At 43.7% G+C, this 14,458-nt stretch overlaps 1 protein-coding gene across 2 annotated transcripts in view; it reads left to right on the top strand.

The window, feature by feature from the left end:
- Positions 1-910: 910 nt before the first annotated feature.
- Positions 911-14,458, top strand: part of IGBP1 (immunoglobulin binding protein 1) — a 38,371-nt gene continuing 24,823 nt past the window's right edge. Inside the window, exons 1-3 of one of the 2 annotated variants that reach the window (XM_059679402.1) lie at positions 911-1,591; positions 1,956-2,249; positions 12,645-12,840. In XM_059679402.1, the coding sequence (XP_059535385.1) occupies positions 1,281-1,591; positions 1,956-2,249; positions 12,645-12,840 (801 nt within the window). In that variant the 5' untranslated portion in view covers positions 911-1,280. The remainder of the gene's footprint in view (positions 1,592-1,955; positions 2,250-12,644; positions 12,841-14,458) is intronic. The other variant, XM_059679401.1, reaches the window with a different exon arrangement.

Genomic DNA, 14,458 nt, shown 5'->3' with positions numbered 1-14,458 from the left:
CCTTTGATTTTTGAGGTTCCCTTCCAACTTTGAAATTCTATGACAGCATATCGTATGTAAGAAGCTTTCTGAATTCCTACCACAGAATGACTTGTCATTTCTTAGTTTTCTAACAGCCTGTGCAATGTGACATCACCTAGTTATATACTGTCTTATATTGCCGTCTAGTTGTTTTTACATGACAATTTTTTTTCTTTTCAACTACATTTAATTTAAAAGCTTATTTTCCAGGCCAGAAAATAAGCTTATTTTCTACTTATCTTAAATCTTCTAGGACAACTTGGGGTGTATCCTAAGGTAATCAGTATACTAGTATATTTATAATGATTTGTTCAAAACAATGACACCCCCCAATTATATTTTTACATCAGCACTGTCCAGTAGAAATATAATGTAAGCCACAAATGCGAGTCCAATATGTACATTTAAGTTTTCTAGTAGGCACATAAAAAAAGTGAAGACACAAGTGAAATTAATTTTAATACATTTAACCCAATATATACAAAATAACTATTTCAACAACGTAGTGTAAAAATTATTGATATAGTCTTGTTTCATAATAACTTTTCAAACTCCGGTGTGTGTTTCACATTTACAACACATCTCAATTAAAAATGGGCATATTTAAGTACTCAATAGCCCCATATGGCTAGTGGCTACGTATTGACACTGAGCACTTCATAAGTACTAACTGGGCTAGCCAGAGGGTTGCAAAAAATCAGACTCATTCTAGTAAGGGAGATACACAGATCTGTAGATGCAGAGAACTGTGCTTGGTGGGGGGGCGGCTGTCAAGGAAGGTTTCACAGAGGAAAACTTTTTAAAGGCATTGTGTGGGAGGAAGGGTGACCTGAGGCGGAAGTGGGCGGGAGAGGATTGGGTAGTAGGTTCCCGGAGCTCCAGCTGTGGAAGCGCTACTTGCACTCGGCACTCAGGCGCCCAGACCTGCGGGCCACGGGGGCGGCACAGCGGCTGGAGCCCGGGCTGCCGCGGCCCCTCACCTAGCGCGGTTAGGCGCGCGGCAGATCGGCTGCGGAAGCGCGCCGCTCGCGCTCAGTACTCAGCCTCGCCATAGCCGGGTCTCTGAGCCCACGGAGCTTCCCAGCTCAGCCTCCGCGAGGAGGAGCAAGCCGGAAAGGGGGCTGAGCGTTTTGCTCATGCGCTTGTTTTTCTCCGAGGCCTCCTACAGGTATTGACGGCCTGGTCAAAAGAGCCAGTGGAAACTGTTGCCAGGGCCGGCTGACAGCTGCTTCCGGAGGTTCCCTGGCGCTTCGGCAACAATGGGGCCACTGGACCGAGGGAGCGCCCCTTCCGGTTTCGTAGCTTCTCTCGGAGCTCCGTGGCGCGTTGCCTTTAACACCGGAAGTGAGGTCTTCCGCGTTCCACCCTCCCTCAAGATGGCAGCAGCCGAAGAAGACGAGTTACCGCTGCCACGGCTGCCCGAACTGTTTGATATCAGCACACGGCTTCTGGACGAAGTGGAAGTAGCGACCGAGCCCACCGGTTCCCGGGCAGTCCAAGAGAAGGTGTTGAAAGGACTCCAGCTCCTTAAGCAGGCCGCCGAAATGTTAGCGCAGCTCGACTTGTTCAGGTATGGGGAGAGGGTAATAGCTGACAACGTAGGTAATAATGGTTACCAAGGGTGGAGCCTTTGGGCCTGGGTGGAGGAGACTAAGACTAAGGGCCTTTCATGCCTGCCTCCCATTGTGATCTCGTGTATATTGTTTACATTCTCCACCTCTCTTCCCGAGTAGTCAATATCCCACGACTCTGTTACATAGTATCTGCTGTTGACAGGTGTGAACGCTCAGCCACTTGGAAGAAACCAGGCCACTGTTCCCCTTGCCTCCACCCTTTGCCTCACTCCCACCCCAACGCGCCCCACCCCCCAGTAAGCAAGGGCCACAGTTTTAATGCCCAACCAGGCTTCACAGCCTCTTCTTTGCTTTTTCCAGCCAAAATGAAGATTTGGAAGAGATTGCTTCCACCGACCTGAAGTACCTGATGGTGCCAGCACTTCAAGGAGCCCTCGCCATGAAACAAGGCAACCCCAGCAAGCGCTTAGATCATTTGCAATGGGCTCGAGAACACTTTTTAAACTACTTAACTCAGTGCCAGCACTATCATGTGGCAGAGTTTGAGTTGCCCAAAACCAAGAACAACTCAGCTGAAAATAACACAGCTAGTTCCTCCATGGCCCATCCTAGCCTTGTTGCTATGGCATCTCAAAGACAGGCTAAAATAGAGAGGTGGGTCAGTAGTTATAATTAGAAAACTGCCCAATGCCAAGTGCTGTTGAGAAGGGTGTATGTTTTTTTTGGGGGGGCGGGGGGGGAGCGGGTAGACAATGATATATGTCACTCTTTTCATTTTTATTGAGCATAGGCCCTGGTGCTAGCAAACTCTACTGAGTTTTTCAAGAACCCTCTACCTTTGTTGAGATGATCATTCCTAACCATCAGACTCCTTATGGTTGCCAACAGCAGCAATGTAGTTTAGTGGAATGTCTCCCAATCTCTCACACATCACAACATGGTAATATTTGTATAGTACTGTGGGGCAAATATCTCTGAAGGGCACAATATCTTGTAGTTGTAGTCCATTTACAATCCATTGATTGAGAATCTCTATTCTAACAGTATTGGATAAGGTGTGTAACATCCCGAACTAATCTTAGTCCTGGCATACCTTCATCGTGTAACCTTGAACAGGTTACTTGCTCTCAGTTTAGTTTTTTTTTTAATGTATTTAAAGAGTGCTCACAGTGTCTAGGAACTATGCTAGTCATTGGGGATACAAACTGAGTATGCCTGTTTCTGTGAGTATGAGTGGTGTCTGCCTTGGAGGAGCATACAGTCTGGTGAGGGAAAAAAAGGCATAGAAACAGTATCAATATAAAATGATGTGATAGAAAGATGTACAAGGTACTGTGAGAACAGGCTAGAGAGGCACCTATCCAAAGAGGGAGCAGGAAAGAGGAGAAGGCTCCCTGGAAGAGGTCACTTATGATGAGTTGTTTAAGGATGAATAGGAATATTACCTAGAAGATGAAAGGAGGGCATTAGGCAGCACAGATAGCATTGCTAAGATATAAGGGCATTAAAGAGCTGTGCCGGGGTGGAGATGTGTGGGTGGGGAGTAACTATAAGCAGTTAGGTGATGTTCGCATGCAAAGAGTTGTGGAGAGGGGGAAAGAATGATGATCAAGAATGTTGTAGCTTTCAGACCTAGGGGAGCTTGGGGTGTGAGGAAGGTGAAGGAATAACCTCAATGATTAACATAACAATAATGAGGGAAATTTGTGGTCTTCACCTAGTGCCATTTATCATACACTGAGGGGTCTAGACAAAGGGAAGTTACAAGTTACCCTGACATTCTACAGGTATGTTATCTTAAATGCAAAAAGACAAGAGACTCAGTAAAAAGTTGATCTTTGTCAGGGAAGATACTGGCCTAGGACATGACTACCCACTATAAGCTGCTTTTTAATTAAGAGGTTTCATTTCAGACCATCCTTTGTGGTTACTTTAGGTCTCTTAGTTTACAAGACTGCCATGCAGGCCTTCCCTGAGTTAGTCAAGTTAGTATGTGGCCCCTTTTCATCCACACAGTGTTGTGGAGAAAGAACAGTGCTCAGATCTGGTTGTAGGGATAGGGAAGGTTTCAGAAGGTAACAGCATTTGCGATAAGCCTTGAAGGATGGTTAAAAATAAGAGATTACAGATTTTCCTGAATGTAAAAGTAATACCCATAATAGAAAGTTGGAAAAATAGAGAATATTTTTTGAATTAAAGTAATCCTTAATCTTAGCACTCAGAGATGATCTTTGTTAACTTTCTGAATGTTTCCTTTTAGATATGATGTAGTTATTTTAGTTAATAAATTTGGAATAATACTGTATATATAGTTTTTCATCTTTTTTAACCTAACATTATATTGTGAGCATTTCCCTGTGTCTTTTGAAACCATGGTATTTAATGGCTACATAACATTTCAGCCCATAGATACACCATAAGTATTTAAACTAATCTTTTATTGTCAAATACTTAGACTATTTATGGTTTGGGCTTTTATTTTTGCTATTCTAAATAATGTTGCCGAAACCGGTTTGGCTCAGTGGATAGAGCGTCGGCCTGCGGACTGAAAGGTCCCAGGTTCGATTCCGGTCAAGGGCATGTACCTGGGTTGCGGGCGCATCCCCAGTGGGGGATGTGCAGGAGGCGGCTGATCGATGTTTCTCTCTCATCGATGTTTCTGACTTTCTATCTCTCTCCCTTCCTCTCTGTAGAAAATCAATAAAATATATTAAAGAAAAAAAAATAATGTTAATGCCGAAACCGGTTTGGCTCAGTGGATAGAGCGTCAGCCTGTGGACTGAGGGGTCCCAGGTTCGATTCCGGTCAAGGGTATGTGCCTGGGTTGCGGGCACGTCCCCAGCAGGGGGTGTGCAGGAGACAGCTGATGGATGTTTCTCTCTCATCGATGTTTCTAACTCTCTATCTCTCTCCCTTCCTCTCTGTAAAAAATCAATAAAAATATATTTTTTAAAAAAAATAAATAAATAATGTTAAGAACAAACATCTGTTTTTATTATTTTCTTTTATATGTTTTTATTGATTTTAGAGAAAGAGGAAGGGAGAGGGAGAGAAACACTGATGAGAGAAAAACATTGATCAGCTGCTTCTTGCATGCCCCCTACTGGGAATTAAGCCCAGAATCAAATCAGCAACCTCTTGGTACATGGGTCAACACTCAAGCACTGAGCCATACTGGCCAGGCCAAACATATATATTTTTAAATTTTACTTTAATTTTTCCATCACCATTTATCTCTTCTATGCCCTCTTTCACCTCCACCCCCCACTCTATACCCCCTCACTCCCACACCCCCCTCTCCTGCCATCACCACACTGTTGTCCATGTCTGAGTTCTCTCTCTTTTTTTCTTTTTTGCTTAAACAAACATCTTTAACTGCATCTGTCACTGTTTCCTTAGGATAGATTTCTAGAAGGACAAGTGACTAGATCAAAGGTTTTCAATACTTTAAGAATTTTTTAAAAATATTTTTTATTGATTTCAGAGAGGAAGGGAGAGGGAGAAGGAGATGGATACATCAATGATGAGAGAGAATCATTGATCAAATGCCTCCTGCATGCCCCACACTGGGGATCAAGCCTGAAACTTGGGTATGTGCCCTGACCAGGAATTGAACCACGACCTCCTGGTTCATAGGTCATGCGGGGATATTTGAAGACTTGATGGTAACAGTGTGTTGCTTTCCACAATAACAAATTGCAGAATGTGTCCCACTGCACTGATCTTGGATGTTAACACTTGGAAAATCCAGTTGGGCAAACAAAAGTATTTCATTGTTTTGATTTGCATTTCTTTGGCTAGAAAGCTTGATCTTTGAATGTTTTCTTTACATGCCTGATAGATGAGATATCAGCATTTTCTTACTTTCAGACTCATACATCCAACACCCTACATCAGTGATTTTCAACCTTTTTCATCTCATGGCATACGCAAAATAATTAGTAAAATTCTGCGGCACATCAAAAAATATACTTTTTGCTGATCTGACAAAAAATAGGTCTAATTTTGATTTGTTCATACCAGGTGGCTATTGTTGTGTTGGCTGTTGTCTCATTTTTTTTAATTTGACAATCTAAGAGAAAAGAGGTCAGTGCTCCTGACTAAATCATCAGGTATTGCATGTTTTAAAAATTACTGTAGCACATTGGTTGAAAATCTCTGCCCTACATGGATGTTTCACAGACATCTCAAACTTAACATGCCCTTAATTGAACCTTTGGCTTTTTAACCTGCAAATATCCCCCCACACCCAAGACTTCACCATCTTAATAGGTTTATCACCATTCACCAGGTGTTTAAGCCAGAAACCTAGAAGTTAGCCTCATTTCCTCCCTTCTGAGTCTCCACATCCATTCATTCTTCAAGGCCTGCCAATTCTAGCTACAAAATGTATCTTACGTCCTTCTGCTTCTCTCCATCTCCATTATCTCATACCTTAGTCTAGACCACCAGTATCTCACCTGAAATAGCGAAACCACTAACTGCAAGGCCCTGCATGATCTAGTGCCTGCCTCTCTCCAATTTCATTGTGTATCACACTCCCTTTGCTCAGTAGCCTTTTCGTTCTTTGAACAGAACCAGCTCCTTCCTTCTAAAGCAGTGGTTCTCAACCTTCCTAATGCTGCGACCCTTTAATACAGTTCCTCATGTTGTGGTGACCCCCAATTTCATTGTTACAAATTTAACATAATTAAAGCATAGTGATTAATCACAAAAACAATATGTAATTATATATGTGTTTCCAATGGTCTTAGGCAACCCCTGTGAAAGGGTTATTCGACCCCCAAAGGGGTCGCAACCCACAGGTTGAGAACCGCAGTTCTAAAGAGTCTTTGTTCTTGTTGTCTTTGCATGGAATGCTCTTCATTCATCTGTCTCCCCTGCTAGAATGTATGCTCCAGAAGGTCAAGGAGCTATTTCTCTTTTGTTCACTGCAGTATGTTGACCACAGGTTCTGGCATATAGAAGGTGCTCAAGAAATATTTATTGTTAACAAGTAGGAGGAACAACACGAGCAAAAGCCCAAGGCAGTTTGAGGTATGTACATGGAATGGAGAGTAGTCTGATTTGGCAGAAGCTCAGAGGTCTGAATAATGAAATGATGTGTATAGAATATTGAAAGGGAAGAGAGAGGCAGAAAGAAAAGTTAACATACTGTAGTAGTACTTCAACTTGGAAAAGGTAATACAAATGAAGTTACAACTATCAGAGACATTACTCTTGCAATAGAAAAGTTATTGTTCAGATTCTTAGTTACCTTTTGTAGGTCTTCCCCCACCCCACAACTTTACATACTGAGGCCATGCTACATAAAACACCTCTCTCTCTCAAAACCTGTTTTTTCACGTATTCTCTCCTACTCTAATTCCCATCTTTGAGGAGTAAGTGTAAGTCTAATTGATTGACTGCACCTCCATTCTTTTGATAGAAACAGAAGAGTAGAAGCTAGGTAAGCAATAAATCTAATTTTAGATTTACTGAATTTAGTTCCAAAAATGACAACTGGATAACCATCTCCATAGACAGATGGAAATGTGTAACTAAAACATGTGAGGCAATTTTGTTACTAGTGCTAAAAATTTAGGCGCTTTGGTGGATTTGTATAGTTTGCCAAGGAATAACATGTAGAGGGGAAAAAAAAGCCAAGGATAAAACCTTGAGGACAAGTTAAGGGAGAAGGAAGAGAAATAAAAGAGCAACCAGAAGTAGGTAAGAGACTCAACAAGGTACAGATAGAATTACTTGTAGAAGCCTGGGCAAGAGAGAGCAAAAGTCATGTCCTCTTGAAGCTTCTCCCTACCCATCACCACCCTCCTCCCCCATATTGTAACACTTAGTTTATGATTCTTATAATAACTATATTATTCTCTAGACTTGAAATTCCTAAATGTCAGAAGGTGACTAATTGTGTCTTTAGTATCCCAATTGTATCACTGTATTCTTGGTGCCCAGTAATTGGATTATAGTAGGTAGTTGAGTTGTCTTTGGGAGAGACAGAGTAGTCTTTAGGAAGATGGAAACAATGTGGTATAGCAGAAAAAGCCTGGGCTTTTTAGTCAGACAAACCTGGGGTGACCAATTTCTACCACTTAATTGGTGGGGCATCATCTAGCCCTTCCTAGATTCAATTTTTTTTATCAGCTAGCAATATTTGTATTATATTGCTGCTTACAAAGCACTTTTATGTATGTTGTTCCATTTGATCCTGTTAATGACTGCACAAAGCAAATATTATCCCCACTAGAGGCCCAATGCACAAAGATTCATGCAGGAATGGGCCTTGCTTCCCCTGGCTGCTGGCACCGCCTTCGCTCCAGCCTGGAGCTGCCTTTCCGCCTTCCCACGCTGCCCAGAGGCCCAGAGCGGCTTGGGGGGGGGGGGGGTGCGGGGTGCGGAATGCCTGCATCATTGCCGTGGCAACAACACAAATGTCCTGCCCCAAACCCGGCCGCTTGGTGGCTGTGTATGCAAATTAGCCCACCATATTTGTTGGGTTAATTTGCATACTCACTCCTGATTGTCTGGTGGGCATTGTGAAGATATGGTCAATTTGCATCTTTCTCTTTTATTAGCCTACTAGAGGCCCAATGCACGAAATTTGTTCCAGAATAGGCCCTTGCAACACCGGCTGTGTCCAGAAGTTCATCCAGATGATCGTTCCACTGTTCAGCCATTTGGTCGATTTGCATATTATGCTTTTATTATTATAGACTAGAGGCCCAGTGCACAAAAATTTGTGCACTCAGAGTGGTCCCTCGGCCTGGCCTATGCCCTCTTGCAGTCTGGGACCCCTCGGAGGATGTCCATCTGCTGGCTTAGGCCTGCTCCCTGGGGGATCGGGCCCAAGCTGTCAGTCAGACATCCCTCTGCAGCCCGGCAGCCCTCAGGGGATGTCCACTTACCAGCAGGGAGCAGACCTAAGCTGCAGTCGGACATCCTTAGCACTGCTGAGGAGGCGGGAGAGGCTCCCACCACCACCACTGTGCTGGCAGCCATCAGCCTGGCTTGTGGCTGAGCAGAGCTGCCCCTGTGGGAGCGCCCTGACCACCAGGGGACAGCTCCTGCATTGAGCGTCTGCCCCCTGGTGGTCAGTGTGTGTCATAGTGACCAGTGATTCCCAGTCGTTCTGCTGTTAGGGTCAATTTGCATATTTCCCTTTTATTATATAGGATAGAGGCCTGGTGTATGGGTAGGGGCCAGCTGGTTTGCCCTGAAGGGTGTCCTGGATCAGGGTGGGGGTCCCGCTTGGGTGCCTGGCCAGCCTGGGTGAGGGGCTGATGGGTGTTTGCAGGCTGGTCACACCCCCTTCAGGGTGGGGGTCTCCACTGGGGTGCCTGGCCAGCCTGGGTGAGGGGCTGATGGCTGTTTGCAGGCTGGTCAAGCCCCCCCCCCACAGTGGGGACCCTCACCCCATGGAGGATTGACCAGCCTGGGTGAGGGGCTACTGGCAGTTTTCAGGCTGGCCACACCCCCTTTAGGTTGGGGAGTCCCCACTGGGGTGTCTGGCCAGTCTGGGTGAGGGGCTGAGGGCCATTTTCAGGCTGGCCAAGCCCCCCAGCAATGGAAGCTTCCAGCCTCTCCTTTTTTTCTTTTTTTATTCTGGGATTTATTTACCTTCTATAATTGAAACTTTGTAGCCTTGAGTGGAGCTCAGAGCCAGCCAGGGCGGGGCGGGAAGCTTGGTTTCCTCCATCGCTAGGGGCAACCCAAGCCTCCTGCTTTCTCCGGCTCCGTGGCTGCCGGCCGTCATCTTGGTTGAAGGTTAATTTGCATATAGTTGCTCTGATGGGCTGGTGGGCATGGCTTAAGGCATAGCGAAGGTATGGTCAATTTGCATGTTTGTCTTTCATTAGTGTAGATATGTTAGAGATAAGGAATTTGGCTCTGAGAATTGACATATCCAAGTTACATAGCTAGTAAGTGCAGGCTAGGATTTAAACTTAGGTTTTCAAATTCCCAGCTCTGGTACTATTTCCACTATAGCATAGAACAAAGAGATAGAATATGTTTTGGAAGTTGTGTCTAGGAAAGGGTAAAGGCACCAGCAGAGTGAAAAAATTGTTACTGCTAATGACAGGGTAATTGATAGACTGAGGCCTGGAAGAATGTGGGTGGGATTCATAGCAAGAGTGGAATGGTAAAGAGATGGCCTTGGCTCCTAAAGGTAGCATTAGCCCCTTATGGACAAGAGGAAAGGTGAAGCTACAGAGATTTTTTTTAAACTATGTTTATATTGATTTCAGAGAGGAAGGGGGAGGGAGAGAGAGATAGAGATAGAAACATCAATGATGAGAGAGAATCATTGATTGGCTGCCTCTTACACAGCCCCCACTGGGGATCGAGCCTGCAACCCAGGCATGTGTCCTGACCTGGAATTGAAACATGATCTCCTGGTTCATGGGGTCAATCCTCAACCACTGAGCCACGCCGGCTGGGCAAGAGATTTTAAGGTAAAAGGGGAAGTTGAATTGAAGGCCACCTGGTGTGATAGTGGCATGGGATCCACAAAAGATGAACAAAAGGATAGTTGAGCAAAAGTGACCAAAGTGGTCACAAATTTATAATTCATTAGCTCTCTTTAGCAGCTTGGGAACTGGAAAAGGGAACAGTGAAAGTTGTCCAGAGGCCAAAGGGTAATAGGCATTGGGGCTCCTAGGGTGATAAGGGAGTGTTTTCATGTAATGGCTTACTATTATAAGAAAAGTACATATCTGTAGAATTCTGTATAAAATTTTAGGGTGTTCAAGGACCACTGCCCCCCCCCCCAAAAAACCCTCTGTCTAGGACCTCAGGTTAAGAACTACAGATTTGGGTGAACACCTCCAGAGGAGCATCTGATTCTGGAGAGCTAGAGTGGGGTTTCAGACTTGGATATTTCAGGATACTTCTTTTGGAAGCCATGGAATTTTTTCTTGACTCCTCTTTTTCTCAAGCCCTTACGTTCAAAAATTAGCAAGTCCTGTTTTATATTTTAAATATATCCATATCTCACCGCCTCCCTATTGCAAATCACTATCTTTCACCTGGATTTTGGCAATGTCCTCTTACTTGATTTCCCTGCTTCCACCCTTTGTTCCCGCCCCCATGGTCTAGAGCAGCTGTTCTCAACCTGTGGGTCGCGACCCCTTTGGGGGTCGAACGACTCACAGGGGTCGCCTAAGACCATCGGAAAACACATATAATTACATATTGTTTTTGTGATTAATCACTATGCTTTAATTATGTTAAATTTGTAACAATGAAATTGGGGGTCACCACAACATGAGGAACTGTATTAAAGGGTCGCAGCATTGGGAAGGTTGAGAACCACTGGTCTAGAGCAACGGTTGCCAACCGGTGGTCCGCGGACCACTGGTTGTCTGAGTTCCGAAAGGTTGGCGACCGCTAGTCTAGAGTCCACACACAGCAAGAGTGGTCCATATAAAAGAGTTTTCATGTCACTCTATTCCTGTCATGTATTCTATCCAAAAGCCTTCAGTGGCTTTTGCATCTCACTCAAAATATCATGGAATTTGATTTGTTGGGTCTTATTTCCTACAGGGTTCTACAAATTATGGCCCTGGCTGTATATCTGACCTCATTTTCTGTCATTCTTCACTTTATACTAGTGCACTGGCCTCCTTGCTGTTTCTCAAACATGTCAGGCCAGTCACTCTTCCACCCAGGACCTTCTGATTTACTTTTTCCCCTTAGAACAAATACTCAGAAGGAACCCCAGTTTTGCCTCCCTGAAGCTGCCTTTTTGGGATATTTATTTTAAGCTGTTTATTAAGAAACAAGACTTGGAACCTTTGATCCCCCCGCCCTTTCCTGCCCAAGAGATTCAGACAGAGATCCTAGGATGCAGCTTTAGCCCTATTTGAATTAAGTCTGGTAAATGAGAGGGCTTCCGGCAGGCACCTGTTAGCAAGATATCCTCTGTGTCCCATTGTCTCTGAGTCATCTAGCAAGGACTTCCTTGCCATGCCATGTATGTTCTACTCTTCCTCAACTACCAGTAAATCGCCCATTCTCACTTCTGAAATCTAATACCCCATCCCCACTCCATTCTTCTTTGTCCAAAAATGTTATATACCCAATGTTGCCTCACTGTCTTTGAAATTTATACACTTAATGTGAGTTCCCCATGCACATCTATTAAAACTTAATTTTCTCCTGTAAAAAAAAAAGAATACCCTTCCAGATATTGACATGGCTTACTTACCAATTTCTTTGAAATCTTTGCTCAAATGTCACTTCTTCAGAGAGGTCTTTCCTGATCATCTTGTGTATAATAGCACCACTGTCTTCACACCATCGGTGTATCCATTCTACCTTGGTTTTTGCTTCTTCATAGCACTTATCACCACCTGACTCCTCATCTGTTTCTTTTTGTCTTCTCCCACTAGAACGAAAGCTTCAGAAGAGTAAGGACTTGTATACACAGCTGTATCTCCAGCACTGAGAACAGTGCCTGTCATATAATAGGTACTCAGTAAATATTTGTTAAATGAATGATAGATGAGATACTAGAATGCATCCTGAGAAAGGTAGGCAAGGTGGTTATGAGACTTTATATTAAGATGCATCAGAAGAGCTAGGAATATTTTGCTCAGCAGAAAAGAAAAGATCATTTTTTAGGCTGTTTCATAAGGAATTCCTACATCAGTGGCAGGTAAATGACCCCTAAGATTCTATGATTCTTTGAAGTTCTAATTCCCAAATGGACATTATGTGATACTAAACACCCAACCTAGTAAAGGTTGATATAAAATGACTAAGGCACTCCATCTCTAAAGAGGATGAGGAGTTGCTCAAATCAGGTTATGTCTATACTTTTCTGGCTTCAGATGTATTTCTCAGCTGCTGCTGATCCCTTCCTTGCCTTGTAGTCTTGAGAGAACTGCCTTGGTGGCAAGTTCTGAAGTACAGAATCTATACTATTGCCGAAGTGGAAATTGGTGTGCTGACTTTCTGGTCACTTGTAAAGATAAAATCTTACTGTGGCCTTCTTTTGAAGGAATACCTCTTTATTTTTAAGTTCACGGGTAATGCTTTCCTGTGGAACAGATACAAGCAGAAGAAGGAGATGGAGCGTAGGTTGTCTGAAATGAAATCTGCTGTCGAAAGTGGTGAAGCAGATGATGAGCATGTTCGTGAGTATTACCTCCTTCACCTTCGAAGGTGGATTGGTATCTGCTTAGAAGAGATTGAGAGCATTGACCAGGAGATGGATATCCTGAGAAGAAAAGACTCTTCAAAAGAGGTAAGTCTGTTCACTGCTATATAATTCAAAAAACTGCTATCAGAGATTTGAATGTTCTATAGGACAATAATCAGATTTAAATGCTTTTGAGTCTTCATAAAATCATTGTTCTTATTAAGTTCAATGGAAGAAGGCTGAAGATTCACTAAGGTAGCTTTCTCTCTGGTTTACAGTTGTGTTCCCCAGTGCCTACTAACCTGTAACGCACTTTTAGTCATTTGTAATTTTGTGACATGCATTGGGGGAGGGAGATTTCCCTGAAGTAAAAGTTGGTTTGGGCTATGGGAAGTCATAACTGCTGAAGGAGGCATAGGGAGATAGGCTTTTAAAATCTGCTTGACTATAATAAAGGAAAAGAGGAATAGGATGGGAATAGAGAAGAAAAGTGGAACTGGAGAGAGATGAGTAGAAAGAAGATGAATCCCAGTTTAACCATACATAGCGATGCACACTCACACCTTTAGATCCCCCAGTATGAGACACAGCAAAATGTTGGGCATACTGGTGAAGAACACCTGGTACCCTACAGCTTTGGCTGTCTTTGAACATCATGACCCTGTTTTGGAGCTGCTGCTTCAAAAGATTAGGCTCTGCTGCTACTTATTTTTGGTTCTGATATAAGAGGAATTGAGTTGAATTTATCAGCTGGTCACAGGCATTTATTTAAGTCCTCAGGGAAACCTCCTGAGGTTTTGATTTGTACTAATTAGCCCAGGAGCTTTTGCCTCAGGGTAACATCAACCTAGTTCCTCATGTTAAAGGATTAAAGAATGAACAATCTTGAGGCTCCTTGAGCATATCTAGAGTGGTTTTAAACAGTATGAGGCTGGACTCTTCTGGGTCCTCCCCGACCCTTTCTTTGCTGCTGTTTTTTTCTTTTACTTTTTAAAATTTATTGCTTTTTAAAAATATATTTTTATTGATTTCAGATAGGAAGGGAAAGGAAATCATTGATCAGCTGCCTCCTGCACGCCCCCTACTGGGGACTGAGCCCACAACTCAGGCCTGTGCCCTTGACTGGAATCAAACCCAGGACCCTTGAGTCTACAGGCTGACGCTTTATCCACTGAGCCAAACCGGGCAGGGCTATTAATTGATTTTTTACAGAGAGGAAGGGAGAAGGATAGAGAGTTAGAAACATCGATGAGAGAGAAACATTGATCAGCTGCCTCCTACTGGGGATGTGCCCACAACCAAGGTGCATGCCCTTGACCAAAGTCGAACGTGGGACCCTTCAGTCCGCAGGCCAACGCTCTATCCACCGAACCAACCCGATTAGGGCTGTTTTTTCTTTTCTCATGCTCTCTCATTTGGTATGGAGATTGTCTCTGGGAGTGATGGAGCTTGAACCAAGTGAACACCTTTTCATTGACCAGATTTTGATTCTTTGTGCGCCTCAATAGCCAGGGTTCCTTGAAACATTTCTATACGCCTATATATGAAAACTGCTAACCCATTCTCCCCCTTGCATTTAGGGACATCCACTTCTAAAGTACCCTAAGGGGTTCTTGACAGTTAATAGCATAATTACAGGGTCATAATTGAACTTTAGCACCAAAGGCCAGACTAAGGAAAGGGACTTAAAATTTATCTCAAGGGATTAAGATGGATCATGGAA

Source organism: Myotis daubentonii, chromosome X, assembly GCF_963259705.1.
Source record: "Myotis daubentonii chromosome X, mMyoDau2.1, whole genome shotgun sequence".
In the NCBI taxonomy this organism is placed as follows: Eukaryota; Metazoa; Chordata; class Mammalia; order Chiroptera; family Vespertilionidae; genus Myotis; species Myotis daubentonii.
This window is presented reverse-complemented; position numbering and strand designations above follow the sequence as displayed.